Here is an 18,246-nt window from a genome sequence, read left to right as displayed (position 1 = left end):
GCTCTTTGGCTGGGGCGGGCGGTTCGGCACCTAGACCTCCGGCACGAAATCTGCACACGTTGTGGGGGCGTAGGTGCGGCGTCCCGAGGAGGTGCGGGAGACCCAGGTAGGGTCCTGCTCTCGGGGCCCTGGCCTGAAGCGGAAAGGGGCTCCGGAGCTGTGGGTGAGTGGAGCTGCTATCCCGGGCCCGGGTTTGGGGAACGTGAGGGAGGGGGCCATGGTTTTGGTTGGAGTCTTGGCTCCACTGCGAACTCGCTGTGTGACCTTAGACAAGAATTTATTTATCTGAGCTTCAGTGTACTCAGCTGTGGAATGAGGGTCAGAGAGAGGAACCTCTGTGAATTTGTACAGACGGGAAATGAACCCTTGCCTTCCTCTCATTTGTATACCCAGGAAATTGACGGCGGAACGTGAACGGTGGGAATGCCTCTCAGTCTCTGAGTGACCTTGGGCAAGACCCTTATTCTGGCCCTCACGTTCCTCATCTACAGAATGAGTGTGCTTACTTCTTACTATCTTTTCATTATTTGAGTGTTATTGGTTTAGATAGAGGCAAGGTAATGAGTGGCCCATTCACTATAAGTTTTCCCTTTAGGGGTGTGATAGAGAATGTCTTCTTGGAGGTTGGTCTAGACCCTGGCCGGAATCCCCTTTAGTTCCCAGATTCTGTTCTCTATCTGTCCTTAAACTTGGAAAAGTGATTTCATCCAAGGGCTGGTGCTAACTCTTAGCCGAGCAGCACCAGTATTTTCAGTACCCTACAATCAAAGAGCAGTTGCAAATAAAAGTCTGACATTCCAGCCTTTTTGTTTGTTTTTCAATGGCAGGGAGGCAAGATGACTTCTCTCCTCCAAGCTTGGAACAGCTGAAGGAAACAACTGTACAAGATGAGAACAACAAAGGTCTACAAACTAGTCATCCACAAGAAGGGCTTTGGGGGCAGTGGTCAGTATTGATTGGTCTTTGGGGGTTGTGTCATTTGGCTGTGGTTCTGGTGTGTCCAGTGCCTTGAAAATTACACACTGATTCATGTGACAATTGAGGCTAGATAGGCCATTTAACTGAGTGAAGTAGCGAGTATAATACAGTAGCTGGAGGCCAGTATGACTGGAGAGCACAGGCCTCTTCTAAAAGCATTTGCACTCTGACTTTTAAGGAACATTGTGAATATTGTCAGTTTACTACCGTTCATTTGTAATTTTTATTACATATTTACTGTTTATGTTCCGTAAAATTCTAGTCCATACTGGTTTTGGAGAAAAGAGAAACTTACATTCTATGAGAGAGAAACAGCAGATATGCTTAAGACAGGTATGATCAAAGCATGAACCTTTTCATAGTGACAATGAGAAGGGGTAGAAACAGCGTACTGTCCTGCACTGAACCAGAATCCAAAGTATCAGCTCTGCCTCTTAACTTTCCATGCAACTTCAGGCGAGCCCCTAGTTTACCTCATCTACAAATTCAAGCCCTCTAAAATAATTCCTCTTTTTCTAGCACCTTGAGCCTAAAAATCTACAGAATAGGATGACACTTAGTAATGCAATTTTTTTTCTTCTTGTAAATGAATCATTTTTTCTCCTGTCCTAACAACTTTATTTGCTTCGGAAATTGAAATTAATACAATAGGTCTTTTTAAAATTGTAATTTTAGTATGCATTTGCTCTAAAGGCAGGACTGAAAAAGTGACAATAATAGTTTCTATATCACAAGGTGTTATGGAGATCAAGTTAGATAATGTATATAAAATATTTAGCATAGTACCAGGCTCATTAGTACTGCTCAATAAATGTAGCTATTATAATGACTAGGAAAAGGATATATCAGGCATTGCTAAATTTAAAACAATTTCTGCTAAAATGCACAATCTGTGAGTAACACTATATTTGGTATGCCATTGATGCTACCTAAACATTTGTGAAGTAGAACTGAATAGACAGCAGAAATAACTTTTGGCAGAAAGAAGGATGCAAGGATACAGTGTACATAATATATATACAATGTATACAATTCTGTTTTTTCATGTACACAAGACAAAGGTGGCTAGATACTGTACCTAGTTCCCAGGGCTATGAACAAAAACACATCCAACAAATATTAAATGTATCCAATATTAAATGTTCCAAACATAAAGTTTATGAACATGACAAGGTCCCTTGTCCCTAAGGGGCTTTCTGCTCTATGAGAAAGATGTGCAAAAAGGAAATGATAACACGAAGCAGAACAAAATACATGCTCAGAGAGCTTAATTTAGACTGGAAGTTTGGGCAAAGCTTCACAGAGGATTTAGCATAAAACCATCAATGGATACAATGTACTAAATAAAATTTGGGATAAATTCAGTGCTTTACTTTCTTAGGCTGAATTTTTATTCGGTCTGATTATATTTGAAATCTGGATGTACTTGTCATGGTTTTAGCATAATTAAAAACCTTGTCTTTCGTCCCCAAATTAAAACAAATATCACTCTATCTGTGTGGTTCTGAGTATATTTGAAAGAGTTCTCCTCCACTCCCATGGGGGGCAGAGGTAAATAAACATATAAAACTGTCTTCCATATATTTTAAGGGTCTTATTGGACTCTAATGTGAATTGATATCTGAAGGTTTTTCCTGATCAAGTGCTGCCTTTCAAAGTCCAAGTATTTTATTTGACTTGATTTTTATGACATGAGAGGCTTTAGGTAGAAGGAACCCTGGATCAGTCATCAGTCCTGGCTATGCTGTTACTAGCTATCTACCCTTAGGCAAATCGCTTTATATGCTAGGTGATTTCTTCATTTCCACTAGATCCAAAGATTTATTGTGAAGATCACATTAAGACAATTCTTTTGGATAATTTTGAATAAATATAAGGGATTGTACTGTAATACCAACCTGATGAGATTGTGAGGACCCAACATTAAAGCATATACCACAGCCTGTCAAGCAAGTGAGTGAGTGTGTTTTCTGCTTGAGATCGCTGAATTGTCTTTCAGATGATGAGCTGGTCGTGAACCCCAAAGTGTTTCCTCACATCAAGCTTGGAGACATTGTGGAGATTGCTCACCCCAATGATGAATACAGGTGAGTGAGTGACTAGGGTCAAAGGAACTAACTGTTATTTCCAAATGATATTTTGTCGAAGAGGCTTGAAGGGCAAGATGGCTCTTTGCTTTTGGATAAAAATGCTTCTGCTCTCTAGAATTGGTAAACCAATAATCTTTTTAAAAGTGGTCCATTTTTTTCTATTTTTATAGCTGAGATGACAAGTCTTAAAAATCTGTAGCATTTATCCATTTCCTTGAATACAAATGCAGAGTTTGTTTTTAAGAGAACTTTTTCCCATTGTTGTGCTGCAAGTTATATTATGTCTGTTTGGCTCTTTTGGAGTAAAAAGCTTGTTATTACTGCTTACAGTATCCCATCTCTTTGTTCCTTTTTTTCTCCCAGCCCTCTGCTTTTGCAGGTCAAATCGCTTAAGGAAGATTTACAAAAAGGTAAGAATTCTATCTCTCTAAGAGTTTTATACTTTACTGTCCCAGAAACTGTAAGAAACGTCTCTTCACAATCCCAGGAAAGGAGAGCACAAGACTGCTCTCCTTATCAAATTGTGTTCTCTTTTAAAAACTGGTCAGGTATCAAAACTGCCAAGGAATCTCATTTGTCGGCATCTGTCGCTGTCTTAATTTAAAGTCAGGACGAAAATTAATTTGAAGAAGTGAACCTTTACACTTAACTCCAAAAAAATTGTTGAAAAAGCATGCTTCCTTTTTTTTTTTTCTTTTTATTATTATTATTTGTGCCTATAGCACCTGGTCTTCCTAGGTGGTCTCCCATCCAAGTACTAACCAGGCCCGACCCTGCTTAGCTTCCAAGATCAGACATTGGTCTTGTTCAGGGTGGCATGGCCATAGACTATGGCTTGTGGCTCCACTGGGGCACAAGCCCAGGACCTTCTGCGTGTAAAACAGACGCGTGCTAACTGCTACACTATGGAACCACATCCCTGCTTTCTTAAATATTATGTTTTTGCACAAAATATTTGTTAAGTGCCTACTCTGGGTGAGGCGGGGGAAGAAACTTGTTGATGGTTATGTACAAAATGTGCAAGGCACTGTCCTGGGAGTTTTTTGTAATCTGTATCTTCCCACCAACTCTTGAGTGAGATGAATTGGCTTGCCCGAAGTCAGTAAGTGGAGGAACCAGAGTGATGATTCTGCTTGCTTACTCTGGATGCAAATCCTTTCTTTTTTTCTCTAATGACTTTACTATGCTGATCAAGAAACCAAAATGTTAATGGATAGCGAATAAAGTAATACTTTAAATAGTACTTAAAGGAAAAACAGACTTCTGATATGCTCTAAAAGATTTTGATGTCAACTACTTTTTTATATTTCAACTTGATAGGAAAACATTCTATCAAAACCCAAATCCTGAGTTAAGATTTCTGTGGAACTGAAATCCTGAGTGTCCTTCTTACCCTCACCCCATCTCCCATCACCTGTTATGTTTCTTATTTACCAAACTTAGGGGCTCATTAAGAAGTTTCTTTCGTAACTACCCCCACTACTTCATACCAAATAAGAAACGCTCTCTTCCTCTTCTGAGTTTTCACAACTCTTTGAACTTTTTTATGTTGCTTTCTAAATTCTTTATTTTCCCTTCTCTCTCTGTCCTATTTCTGTCTCTCTCATTTTTTAATTGCCTGGGCTCAGGTCTTATTTCAGCTCCTTGTGTCACCTGAAAAAGAGAGAATTCTAAATTGTAAGCTCCTGAAAGGCAAAGAACATGCTTTGCCCATGGCAAGAGATCAATTCTGTTGCTTGTTGAGTGTCTGAGTATTCATAGATTAGAATATATTTACCTGCTATTTTTTGGAATGTATTATCTGATCCAGATTTCTTCTCTGTTTCAGAAACTATCAGTGTGGACCAGACCGTGACCCAAGTGTTCCGTCTAAGACCTTATCAAGATGTCTATGTGAATGTAGTAGACCCTAAGGTATGTTTTCGTTCTGAACTCACATATCTTTTGGAGGTGATTAGCACCCTGCCTCAAGATGGGGTCTCTAAGGAAATAATGAGTTACTTAAGTATAGTGTTGGACTATTAAACATATGGTCATATGTAGGTTGTTTATGTTATAAGTAGTATGTAGGTTGCATTTAAATCCATCTTCCCTGTTTTTTAAAGATTTTAAAACCATCCTCCCCATTTTTTAAAGATTTTAAAAAGATTTTGTATGTATATATGTGTGTTTATAAAGCTAAATGTAAAATTTCTATTAAAATACTAAAATTTTCTTAACGTATTCTTATTTTTCGTCTAGAGAGGATGCTATAATAGGTAAAAATTATTGTCTAAAAGATATTATTGACATTATCTAGGGAAAGAAAGCATCCAGTTCAATGCCATATTTGTGTTCCAGAATCAAGACTAAAACACAGAATTAGTATTTTAGTGCTCATTGAACTTAACCATGATACAGCTGTTAAAGCATCTATTACAGACTTACCATCTACACTCAGTAGCCTTCTCTGACAGGATAAAATTCTGTTTGTCAGGGTTCTGCTATTGAATGATCTTTCTATACTTCTATTTTGCCAAAATGTTTCTCCGTGATGAGTGGGCATGATCTTAGGACTTAAACTCTGGCAGAGTAATGCAGAGAGATATATTTGATTCCCTTTTAGGATGTAACCCTTGATCTAGTGGAATTAACCTTTAAGGATCAATATATTGGCCGTGGGGATATGTGGCGACTAAAGAAAAGTTTGGTAAGATGTGATTTTTAAAAAGTTATTTTTTCCATTATATTAATAATCCATGTTCATTATAAAAATTAGAAGATCTATTAGGGAGAAGTGTTTAGAATAATTTCAAATTCCAGTATCATAGACCATTATTGTTAAATACTTTGTGTATCTTCCATTCTCTTTTCATAGTTTTTTTTTGAGTTGTTTATTATTATTATTATTATTATTATTATTATTATGTTTTTGCTTTTTGTTTATTGTCAGATTTTTACTCTGCAATTTTGGTTTGAATGGGAAATTTTAATATTATTTTACTTTTGAATGAGACTTTAGTTTTTACATCTTCACTTGATCTCATTTGCTCCTCACAGTTCCTCTTTGTGGACAGGTATTTGTTACCCCTAATTTATAGATGTGAAAACTGAGTTTGGGAAGTTAAGTGATTGGCCGAGACTGGAAGGCTTGTAGGCAGGAGAGACTGGGCTAGAATCCAGATCTTATTTCTTCCAGGTTAGACTGCTTTTGCTGTAACTTCCTCCCATTTTCCTTATTTATTTATTTTTAATGAACATTTTTCACTTAAAATGATGAGTTCATCAGAACTGTGAGCTCATGCTGAAAATTCTTATTGGACTTTTTGAGTATTATGAAACAATAAATTATAGGTAGATTTTCCATACAGTGTAATTTTCAGGAAAAAAGTATCTTTGCTCATTTTGATGGTGGGAGGAGGGTTCCATTTTCTAAAATGAGAGGTAAATTATTCTTTATTTAAGAGAATATGTAAAGGTAGATATGCTATGCAAACATATGTGAAGATAAGTATATTGGTGAAGCTGGCCACTTATCCACCTGGTCTTTACTATTCTTGATACTCGCCAAACTCTTAAGAACCTACTGTTATACCTGCCCCATCAAGTTTCCCTCTGGGATAGTTCTATTACTCCCATGTTAGTTGAACTTGAGAGATTAGAAAGCCAGGGGAGTTTCTTTGTGACTCTTTTATGGCCTTGATGTGTTATTGAATCTCTCTCTCTCTTCCCTTAGGTCAGCACATGTGCCTATATCACTCAGAAGGTGGAATTTGCTGGCATCAGGTAGACATTGCATCACTCTTGACTTATCTGCTAGTAAACGGGAATAGGATCTAATACAGTAATGGGGCTATGAACAGCATTTGAGGTTTATGGATGTCCACATAATAAAATACATGATAGCTTAAAACATGAGATTGTTATAGCTAAAACAAACCAGAAAACTTAAAAATGCATTAGAAAAGTTTTAAGATGACTGGAAGTTGCTGAAACCAATTGGTATTTTGTAGCAATGGAGATCTAGACTCCTAATTTTGGAACTGGAAACAGCTTTAGATGAACATATTTAAATCAGACCTTCTTGTTTTACAGATTAGGAAATGTGTTTGGGGACATAAAATGACTAGCACAGTAGTTCCTGATTTGCTGCCTTTTTAACTGTTTTGTATTGCTCTTGATTTATTAAAATTATGTATTTCAGTTTGTGAAGAAGAGAGAAAAAGGGACTTTTTGAAACCTTTTAAATTTAAAAAGCATAACATCTACAGGATAAAGCCTTCAGTACAAAGAGGTGTATAATGAAATATAATCCTTCTCCTTACAAAAAGCTGTGTTTTTCCCGAAATTTACTGTGTGTGTACAAGTACATTTACATCTGGTCGACTCTCTTTTAATGATGCTAAGATTGACCAGTGAGTTCTGATGATGCAGTCTGGTCCCCCATTTTGAAGTTCCCCATGAACTTTTCACCTATTGGTTTCATCTATTGACGATTGTTGCTGGGTGGTGGTTTTCTAATTCAATAATTTCTTCTACTTTTATTGGCCACAGTGCTTTTGAAAAGAATTTTCACTAGCAACTAGGGTTATTTGATTAGTCTGAACGACTTGATCGGGAAACAAAGAAAAGATGAAAGATTAATTTTTCCGAAAAGGAATGTTGTTAAAGTTGTTGGAGGATCAAAATTCTTTGAAAAATCTTAGCAGCTAAAGCACAACCCAAGGGACTAAGTCTCGAGCAGAACAAGAAATGTAACCTAGATTCATGCCTTCCAGTACAAGCTAGTCTTTTGGAGGCATGGACCAGGAATCAAGAAACCTAGATGCTACTTCTGCAGTTCCAGGGATTAGCAGGGTGGTGTTGAGCAGGTCGGAGATTCTTGGAGCCTACTTATCCCGGAAATGAAATGGTCTGTTTAGAATCTTTTTCTGTAAAGGACTAGATAGTAAATATTTTAAACTTTGATCCACATGGGTCTCAGGTATCTGTTGCCAATGGTTTGCTTTTTTAAACTGTGTTAAAATGTAAAAGTTGTTCTTAGCGTTGGCCATACAAAAACAGAAGATGGGCTGGATTTGGCCTGGGCTATAGTTTGCTGGGCCCTGGTTTAGAAACTTCAGATTCCTTTCATTCTTAAATTCCTTATTTCTCTATATAAATGTCCTCATACATATGGTGCTAGACACAGAAATGAAAATGTTACCATAAAGGCAGTTTTAGACTTTTAAAGATCTGTCCTAATATTTTGCTCATTTATGGCTCAATGTAAACCACAAAGTCTTCTACCATTTTTCCAGAATACTTATTTATGGTCTTCCTACACTGAATCAAAAGTCACTTTTCCTAGCTACATGAAGGCATGGAATAAAAAAAAAGTTCTGGGTCTCGTATGAAAAAAGGAAGTATAATAATTATTTGTATAAAGTCATAATAAATTATTAAAGAATTTCTCTGTAATTTAGCTTTTTTAACCTGATAATTTAGTCAGTAATTAAGGATATATGAGAGAATTTCATTACCTTGAGACCCTGCCTTTGAGACATTATTTTTTTCTTAAAAGATAAACATTTTGATTTTCTCTGAGTAAATTTCTAATGTATTCTCTAAAATGTTAAAAAGTCAGTATTTTAAAAAAATTAAAGAAAATGTTATAAGAAAAATATTGCACCTAAATCTTATCTCCTAATTGCTTTTTTAAGATATCAAACTTACAACTTTAGTCTCTTCGATCTTATTATGAAGAGATTTCTTTTTTCCAGATACAGTTTTTGGGACTGTCTACTAGCCGTGTGTGTGTGTGTTTTTTGTTTTTTTTTTTACTTAAAATTTTTTTTTTCTGACTCATACTCCAGAGAGAACGACACTGAATAATTTCTGGCCCTTACTTCTCAGCTGTCCAGGCACAGACAGAACTGGGTGGAGAGTTGCACTTACTTAAAGCCCCTTGAGTTTAGGTGTTTTCCTCCTGGATCCACCTCACTGCAGAGGGTCTCCTAGGATCTTCTCTGACTTGAACTCTGACTCTATGGTGGCCATTCTCTTAAAATGTTTCTTCTAATTATAGAATTGAAACTATTAAGTACTAGTTTTCAGCACATACTGTATACAAGGCAATAAACTAGGTATTTTTATATATAATGCTTGCTCGTTGGGGAGAATTTGAAAAACAATAGAGAAGGAGACAATATTCAGAAGCAACCACTGTTAACTTTCTGACATAGTTCTGTCAAAATGTTGTCTTTTTATTTCCTTTTGGCTTGACCATGTACAATTTTATATAATTTATTTTTTAAAATAAAACCAAAACTCCTTGTATTTGCCAAATAATTTCCTCAATTATCTTCACATTGGCCATGGAATCTTGCCCGGACATTTCTTGTTTCCTACTGTTTCACAGCTTAGTGATCACATAGTCAAAACCTCATCTTAGAAGTGTTGGTAAGACTCGCATAATAAACTTACATCATCATTGTGGGAAAAAAAACCCAACTTTTCATAATTTAAAAAATACATATTCTAGAACATTTGGATAATACAGAGAGTATAAAGATGAAAATTTACAATGGTATGTAAGCCAACTACCTACAGATAACTACTATTAAATGTTGGCGTGACCTTCCAATATTTTTTTGCATACATAGAAGCACATACATGTATCTTAAAGATAGTGTGTAATAATAATACATGTATCTTAAATAAATAGAAATGATACTGTGTGTGCTATTTTGTATCTTTTTTCCACTTAAAAGCCTATAAACATTTCTGGTGAAGTTGAAACTTCTTGTAAACATTATTTTAATGGTTTTAATGATATTCTATCATCTGGATACCTTATAATTTACTTAACTGGTTTACCACTACTGGACATTTAGGTTGTTCAAAAGTGTATAATGCAAATGATACTACAGTGACCGTACTTTGCATTTACTTTAACCTTTTATTCACAGAATGTTGAAACTTGGCTGTAAAGGATAGTGGAGATCACTGACCCCCAACAGCTCACTTGATAGAAAAGGGAAGGGAAAGTGACCTCAAGATCTTAATCAGGAGCTAGTGCCCCCAGGTTGCCTTCATCCTGGTCTAGGGCTTGGCAGTGTACCATTCTGCCTCTCTCATGGGAAGCCCTGTGTGCTCTAGGTTGTTTCCTGGGGGATATGGATTTGACTTTGCATCTGTCTGTGGAATTTCTTTTTCTGTTGAACTCGTAGAAAAGAGGAGATTGCTGCCTCAGGGCCATTCTAAGTTCCCATTTGGGTAAGAGCTTTTTTAGGCTTAGCAAAGGTCAAGATTGCATGCTCATTCTCTCCCCCCTCCTCTGTGTGTGTGTGTGTGTGTGTGGTGTGTGTGTGTGTGTGTGTGTGTGTGTGAGAGAGAGAGAGAGAGAGAGAGAGAGAGAGAGAGAGAGAGAGATAAAGAACCATTTCCATAGGAATAATAACTAATGTGCAGTTTACCAAGTCTTCTCATTTATAGTATCTCTTTGGGTCCTTCCGGGAGCTTTAGATGATGGATAGGGCAGGATTCTCTCCTTAACCACATTACTGATTTTTTTTTATTGAGGTTTAGATAGAGCCTCAGGGAGTGGAGGCACAAGAATCCAAGTCCACATTTTATACCACTTTGTCTATATGTACTAATAGGAGTTGGTGAGTGAGTACACTAACAACAAGCTCATTTTAGAGGTAGCTTATATGCAGAATACTTCCTGCTAATAGATCTCATAGATCATGGGAACAGAGAATCCTTCTTTATAATATTAAAGAAACAGAGTCCTTGCTCAGGTCAAGTTTGCTGCAATTGTCCCTCACAGACACGCTTGGGTAAAGGAATACCAAGAATCACTCCTCTTGGCTAAAGCAGCCCTGAGACCCTGAGAAGCATATTAGGAAAACGAGCTTGGTCCAGCCTTCTTCATTTTACAGATGGTAGGGAGGCCCAGGGAGGCTGATTGGTTGATGGTACAGTGTTTCCCAGGTCTCCTGAGCTGTGACTCATGCTACACAGCATTTTCTTTGCTTTTATTTGATCTTTTCCTTTTTTTTTTTTTTTTTAATGAGGACCGATTGCTTAGGGCCAGGCAGGCAACTGCATTGAAGTTGGTAGAAGAGAAAGGTTTTCGTGGTTGATTGAGAGATGATTACAAGGTCCTCAGGTAGCAAGTACCACTTCCTCTCTGGGATAGCCTCTTGTGTTACTATTTTCTCATTGTTATTGTTCTTGCTAATACAAATAGCCACTAGTACTCTTAACTGAACATCTCCTACCTCCCACCCCCACATTGTCCTGAATGGTTTCCTTACATTAGAAACAGGTCTGCAACCGAAGGCCATTCAACTAGTAAAGTGACAGTCAGAACTGAGATTCCTGCCTAGACCAATTTTACTCTAGGCTGGTCAGCTCCGAAGGCCATGTTCTTTGAACTGCACTATCTATTTCACACCCTTAAAAAGTTGCAGAGGAGAAAACAGCAAACCCCAAAACACAATAGCAAGTTGCCATGAAAATTATTCAATAGAAAGGCCTCCGTTGAATTGGGACCCTATCCCTTCTTGCCTCCCAACTGTTTGTCTTCTAATCCTTATATTAAGATGGATTTTGTTTCTGTTGAAACTCATTGTATCAAAGCTGGAATTAGCAAAATTGTTTATCAGTGTTCCTTAACTGTTTTTGTGACGTGGACCCCTTTTAAAGAGTTGACAAAAGCTATATAATTCTCTGCTCAGAAAATTTTGCATCATTTCAGAGGGTTCATGGGTTCCCTGAAGCCTTTCCTTAGTCCCACATGTTGCCTATGGGCTCCCAGATTAAGATCTTCTGTTGTACATACTCAGTTTGCTCTAGGAATTCTTGATGTTGCGTAATCCGTTCGTGGTGCTATCTCTGGAAATCTGTACTTGGCCAGGTCTGGGTATAAGTAACTTCAGAGTGAGCCACCCTGAAATCATTCTGTTTTTCGGTAGTTTATGGAAGACTTGTAATAACTTGTGTGTATATCTCCTTTCAGGGCACAGGCTGGCGAGCTGTGGGTCAAGAACGAGAAGGTCATGTGTGGTTATATCAGTGAAGATACCAGGGTAAGACTGATAAAATGCTTTTTGGTTTTGTTTTCCCGTACCATTATGTCTGAGTCCTGAAATCAAGAACAAAACAGAGAAACAAGCAAAAACTTGATAATCTCATGATGACTACTACTGTCTGTCTGCCCAGTTTGGGCTATATTGTAATACTGAAGGGGACTCTTTTAAAATTCTAATGTTTTACAGTTGGAGCTCTCCAATTTGGGGTCGATCTTCATTTTCTTCTTCTGAAGGAGGTCTGTTTAATATCAGACATAGACATGTGTCTAGCTTGCAGGCTTCTATGCCCACTAATACCTAGCCAAAGTTAGACTCAATGTGAGAATGCATTGGTAAGCACGAAGAGAGACCTTTACAAAGGAATCTCCTTTGTTCTCTATTCTGGTTGGAAGAATCCAACCTGAATAGCTATGAACATTACCCATGCTGGTGAAGCCATCCACCTGCTCTTCCTTGTTCTCATCCCCCTGCCTCTTTGAGAGCAGTGGTGCTCAACTGGGGATGATATTTCCTCCCCAGGCGTCTTTTGCCAGTGTCTGGAAACATTTCTGGTTGTTACAAGTGGAGTTGTGTGGAGAACACTGCTAAACACTCTTCAGTGTATAGGACAGGCTATAAAGAATGATCTGGCCTCAAATGACAATAATGTTGTGGGGGGCTATTTTGCACATTGTGGGATGTTCAGCAGCATTTCTTGCTTCTACCCACTAAATGCCAGTAGCACTCTCCACCTCCCCTACCGTGCAAGTCATGAGAACTAGAAATGTCTCCAGACATCACCACATGTCCCCTGAGAGAGCAAAATTGCCCCTATTGAGAACCAGTGCCTTTAAAGGTAACCTCTATCTGAATTTTATTTTCGTAATTTCCTTGTTGCTTACATAGTGGTAATACATATGTACTTTATCCTAAGTGGTATACTTATTTGTTTTGTTTATTTTGAACTTTATTAAAGTAGAATAAAAATGTATATAGTCTTTTTTTTTAAGCTAGCTTGTTTGTACTCAGTACTATATTTTGAATCTGTAATTAGGAGTGTATTTGCTGGGTCATAGCTTCTACTTTGTAGGATAATGCCTAATTATTTTTCAAATTCCTTGTACTAATTTATACTCCTAGTAGTAGTATATTTAATCTCTTGTAGTTTTTCACTTTTTCCAACACTCGTTCTTAAATTTTTAAAGCTTTTGCAACCCTAGTGGGCATAAATTGGTATTTTATAGTGATCTTAATTTGCTTTTTCCCAGTTTTCTAGATATTCACTCTTAAGCACGACTTACAAAGACCCTAATGATTTGGCATATGCTTACCTTTCAACATCATTCATTCCTTTATTTAACATAATATGGATCCACCTCTTTTGTTTCAGCTACTGTGCTTTTTTCCTCCCTTTAAATCTGAAACAGAACAGTATCAGTGAACAACCTTCATTCTAGAGAGGAAATCAAAGAGGGGAATCCCCATTCCCTGGGGATCCATGGGTGAACAGCACAGACCAGATCCCTCCTGTCAAGGAGCTTATACCCTAGTAGGGAGATAGAAGTGGCTAGACACCTAGTCCATAAACGTAGTAATTATATATTATGATGAGTACTTCAAAGGAAATTAATTGGGTAAAGAGGCAGACTAACTGAAGGTGGCTTCCTTAATAGGTGAATAAATAAATTAAAATTTTTGAGGGTAATAGGACATTGACATAGAGAAAAACAGGAGACCCTTCTTACAAAGGTGGGCAGGGAGGTCTTCTCTGAGAAGGTGCCTGAAAGATGAGACTTAGCATATGGAGGTTGAGGCAAAGAGTGTTTCAGGCAGAGGAAATAATTGTGAGAGGCCAGTGTGACAGAACCATAGGAAAAGAGAAGGGAGAATGATGTCAGTGAGGAGGTAGTCAGGTTCCAGCCAATTAATACAGGACTTTGAGGGCCATTTATTCTAAAGACGGTTCGAAGCCATCGAAGGATTTTAAGCAGGGGTGTGATACATGAATTATGCTTTTAAAAGATCACTTACTCTTTTAGTTGGATTTTATTGGAAAAAAGCCAGCGTAACAGTGACAAACTGATGCTTAAAGGTCAACTTTTTTCTCTCTTATGAAAGAAGTGCATAGGTAGTCAATTCATGGCTGGTATGATTGTCACAATTACTGGTGATCTAAGGCTCCTCTGCCTTTGTGTTGGACCATCCTCAGGATAGGATTTCCATGATCTAGCTGGAGCTGCTGAAACCGCATCCATATTCCAGGCAGAAGAGAGAGGAAGGGAAGAAAGACAAGAGGGGTACATTCTGCAGCCAAGTTTGCTTCCTTCGAGGACATAACACTTCCATTTACATCTTACTGGCCAGAATTTAGTCACATGTAGCTGCTCAGGAGACTGAGAGGGTTAGTCTTTTGGTTGGGTCCCTTGCCTCCCAGAATAGAGTCAGATTCCTGTTTCTTAGGAAGAAAGGATGTTAGATAGGTATCCACAGTACCTGCTGTAGCCCCTTTGGCCCTGGTGTAGAGAGTTGTTTGTAGGGTCAAGAGTAGAAGCAGAAAGAAGTTAGGGAGTTAAAAGATGGTGGCATGGAGTAGTGTGGGAGCTGTAGCAATGGAGAGATGTGGGTAGATCTGAGATACATTTGAGAGACACAGAAATTACTGATAGATTGGATGTGAGGAGTGAAGGAAAGAAGAATTGAGCAGCTGGGTGGATAGATGGTAATGTCATTTACGAGATGCTGAAGACGGGAGAATACGGTTGGGGGAAATTCACAAGCTCAGTTTGTGAGATGCCTTTTGGACATCTGAGTGGAGAAATCAGGGGAGATAGTTGAGTCTAGAGCTCATTTTATCACTTCTGTATAACTACCTGACTGTGTCCTAGCCTTGGGAACCATTTGCTGTTCCTCAAACATGCCACATTCTTTCTTGCCTCTGTCTTTGCACAGGCCGCTCTTTTTGCCTAGGAAAGACCCTACCTTCCCCCTTTCCCAAGCCACTCATCATCCTTTAGTGCTAGTCTCAGGCTTTCATGCTTCCGGAAAGTCTTCCTGGTCTCATCAGACTGGAAGTGCCCCCATGGCACCTTGGACAGGTGCATGCATATGTTAGCACTTATTATACTGTGGTAGATATGTGTGCTTGCTTTCCAGGCTGCAGACACTTTGAGGGCAAGGAATGTATCTTTTGCCTTTATATCTCAAAGTTCTCTGGCATGGCTCCTGGCACTTAATAGTCTTTCAAACATTTGTTGAATGAAAGTTTAGACATGCTTTCCTCCCTCAAGAATTCACAATCTGTTTAGGAAAACAAGAATTTAGTGTATAAAAAGAAATTAGCACTGCAAAGTTTAGTTAATGGCACATGGCCCTCTTACTTTAGATAAACTTTATAACCAGTTAAATTATCTGGTTTTTCAGCCCACAAAAGGTTAGATGTAGCAAACGTGAAAGGAAAGGGAGTATTGATGTCCGAAACTTATTTTTATACAGAAAAAATAAGATGGATTGATTGATACATAAAGATATGGCTAGATGATGATAGGTAAATGATAAAACAAATGTCATATTCTGTATAGGATTTACGTGGTGGATATGTAGGTGTTGTCTGGATGATTTTTTTCAGCTTTTTTGTATGTTTGATAATTTTTGTAAAAAAATAATAATAGTATCCCAAATTCTAAATTAAGAATTGCAACATTAACTGTATTATACAGACATTGCTGGTTTTCTATATAAATATTAAAATATAATTTAAAAGTTCTAACCAGCATTAACTAGAATTTTTCAAAATATCTTTGAAAGATATTCAAATACAGTAAATGATTAATTCACTTAAAAAACAAAGGAAGGCAAACAGCCCAATGAAAATGAGCAAATGGTTTGAATAGACATTTTTCCAAAGAAGATATACAAATGGTCAATAAACACATGAAAAGATGCTCAATAGCATTAGTCATTAGGGAAATGTAAATCAAAAACCACCATGAGATACCACCTCAAACACACTAGGATGACTATAATAAAAATAAAAAATTTTTTAAAGGAAAATAACAAGTGTTGGAGAGGATGTGGAGAAATTGGAACCCTGGTGGCAATGTAAAATGGTGCCGCCACTGTGGAACAGTTTGGTGGTTCCTCGAAAGGTTAAACGTGGAATTACCAAATGACCCAGCAATTCCACTCTTAGGTATACACCTGATAGTATTGAAAATATGTGTTCACACAAAAACTTGCATACAAATGGTTGTAGTAGTAGTATTCATAGTAGCCAAAAAGTGGAAACAACTCAAAATGGCCATCAGCTGATGATCAGATAGACATAATATGGTATAACCATACAATGGAATGTTAATGAAAAAAGAATGAAATGATGATTCATGCAGCACCATGGACGAACCTTGAAAACAGTAGGCTAAGTGAAAGAAACCAGTTACAAAAGACCACATATTGCGTGATTCCATTTATGTGAAGTGTTCACAACACATAAATATAGAGACAGAAGGTAGGTTAGTGGCTGCCAGGAAAGAAGGGAGTAGGGAGTAACTGCTATGGGTATGGTGATTCTTTTTGGAGTGATAAAGATGTCTGGAATTAGACAGTAGCAATCGTTGCATAATATTGCACATGTACTAAAAACCACTGAATTCACTGAAATTGGTGAACATTATGTGATGTGAATTTTATCTTAACAAAATATCTACATAAAAAAACAACAAAAAAAGGGACCATTGGGAGGGTAATTTGAATATGGCAGTAATTGATACTTTTACAGTTTTAAAGTGGAGAACACACTTAAGTTCTAACCAGAGTTAATAGGAATTTTTCAAAGTACTCTGAAAGACTTTCAAATACAGTAAATAATTGATTAAAAAATATAAAACACAGACATAACTAAAAATATCACTCTATAGATTCATGTAGATGCACACACACTTAGTAAATACAGAGTGTGTTAACCAGATTTGGAAAGTAGCTTTTAAATCAACTTAATAAAACATAGTTTTCATACAATAAAACATCCATTATATGTGTATAGTTTAATTTTGATAAGCGTATATACCACAATCAAGTATAGAACATTTCCATTACTCCAGAAAGTTCCTTCATGACCCTTTGCTGTCAGTGCCGCCATACACACAGGCACCCATGAAGCTTATTTTATCTGTAGAATAATTTTGCCTAAAAAGGTATCTTAAAAAAAATAAATTCTGTAATCATAAGAGCATTGCATGTTTATTATAAAAAGTTTAGACAGTATATATTTTGTTTGTTTCTCTGAAATATTTCAAACTTTAAAAGGTAAAAAGATAAACGAAAAAAGCAAAATCACTCATTCCAATACCCAGAGACAATTACAGTTAACATTTCGAAAGATATATTTTCTCTTGAATCTTTGTGTTTCTGTGTGTTAGAGAGGGAGAGTGAATTTATTGAGTGTTGTCTGTTATGCCCCAGAGACTATGGAAAGCCCTGGGAAGTGCATGGAGAACATGCTTCTGTCTTTAAGGAGTGAGGTCTCCAATAAACTAAGAGATTGTCAGATACTTCATTTTGTTTTCTCACCAAATGTCCAGAACCTTTTAGAGGAGGAAAGGACTGGGTAAGGGGCTTTGTGGTAAAGCATATAGACTCAGAAAACCACTTACGCTTTTCCTGCAGGCAGTCTGGGTGTGGAGCTGGGGTACGATGTGAATTATTTGTTATACCCGGCAACTCATCAGCTGGCATGTCTTAGCCCAAGTTCTACTTCCATAATGAGGTTTCCTTGACTTTCCCAGGTAGATTTGCTGCCCTTTCTCCATTTCTTGTGGGAAGCTTCAATGGAATATTTGTATTTATTGTAATACTTTGCATGTCTTTATCTTCTATGATGAGCTCCTAGAGGGGAGGGATGGGATCCTCTCATGGCCTATGATGCCACGGATGAAGCTTGCTTTTAGAAGTCTCATGTCACGATTAAGAGAAATCCTCCAAAATCTCCAGTCATTGATTTTTTTTATTTTTGGTGGTGGTGGTGGTAAAAAACATAAAATTTATCATCTTAACCATTTTTAAGCAGTTCAGTAGTGTTAAGTATATTTACATTGTTGTGGAACAAATCTCCGGAACTTTTTCATCTTACAGAACTAAAACTCCAT

At 37.4% G+C, this 18,246-nt stretch overlaps 1 protein-coding gene and 1 pseudogene across 1 annotated transcript in view; one reads left to right on the top strand and one right to left on the bottom strand.

Moving 5' to 3' along the window:
* The first annotated feature begins 6 nt into the window (after positions 1-6).
* DEPDC5 (DEP domain containing 5) overlaps positions 7-18,246 on the top strand; it is a 113,531-nt gene continuing 95,291 nt past the window's right edge. The window contains exons 1-9 of the mRNA XM_011384289.2: positions 7-163; positions 828-945; positions 2,978-3,065; positions 3,432-3,478; positions 4,897-4,982; positions 5,674-5,757; positions 6,784-6,833; positions 12,055-12,124; positions 17,768-17,789. Coding sequence (XP_011382591.1) covers positions 888-945; positions 2,978-3,065; positions 3,432-3,478; positions 4,897-4,982; positions 5,674-5,757; positions 6,784-6,833; positions 12,055-12,124; positions 17,768-17,789 — 505 coding nt within the window. The 5' untranslated portion in view covers positions 7-163; positions 828-887. The remainder of the gene's footprint in view (positions 164-827; positions 946-2,977; positions 3,066-3,431; positions 3,479-4,896; positions 4,983-5,673; positions 5,758-6,783; positions 6,834-12,054; positions 12,125-17,767; positions 17,790-18,246) is intronic.
* Positions 3,782-3,897, bottom strand: LOC111733449 (annotated as a pseudogene).

The sequence above is a fragment of the Pteropus vampyrus genome, unplaced genomic scaffold (genome assembly GCF_000151845.1).
Source record: "Pteropus vampyrus isolate Shadow unplaced genomic scaffold, Pvam_2.0 Scaffold568, whole genome shotgun sequence".
In the NCBI taxonomy this organism is placed as follows: Eukaryota; Metazoa; Chordata; class Mammalia; order Chiroptera; family Pteropodidae; genus Pteropus; species Pteropus vampyrus.
This window is presented reverse-complemented; position numbering and strand designations above follow the sequence as displayed.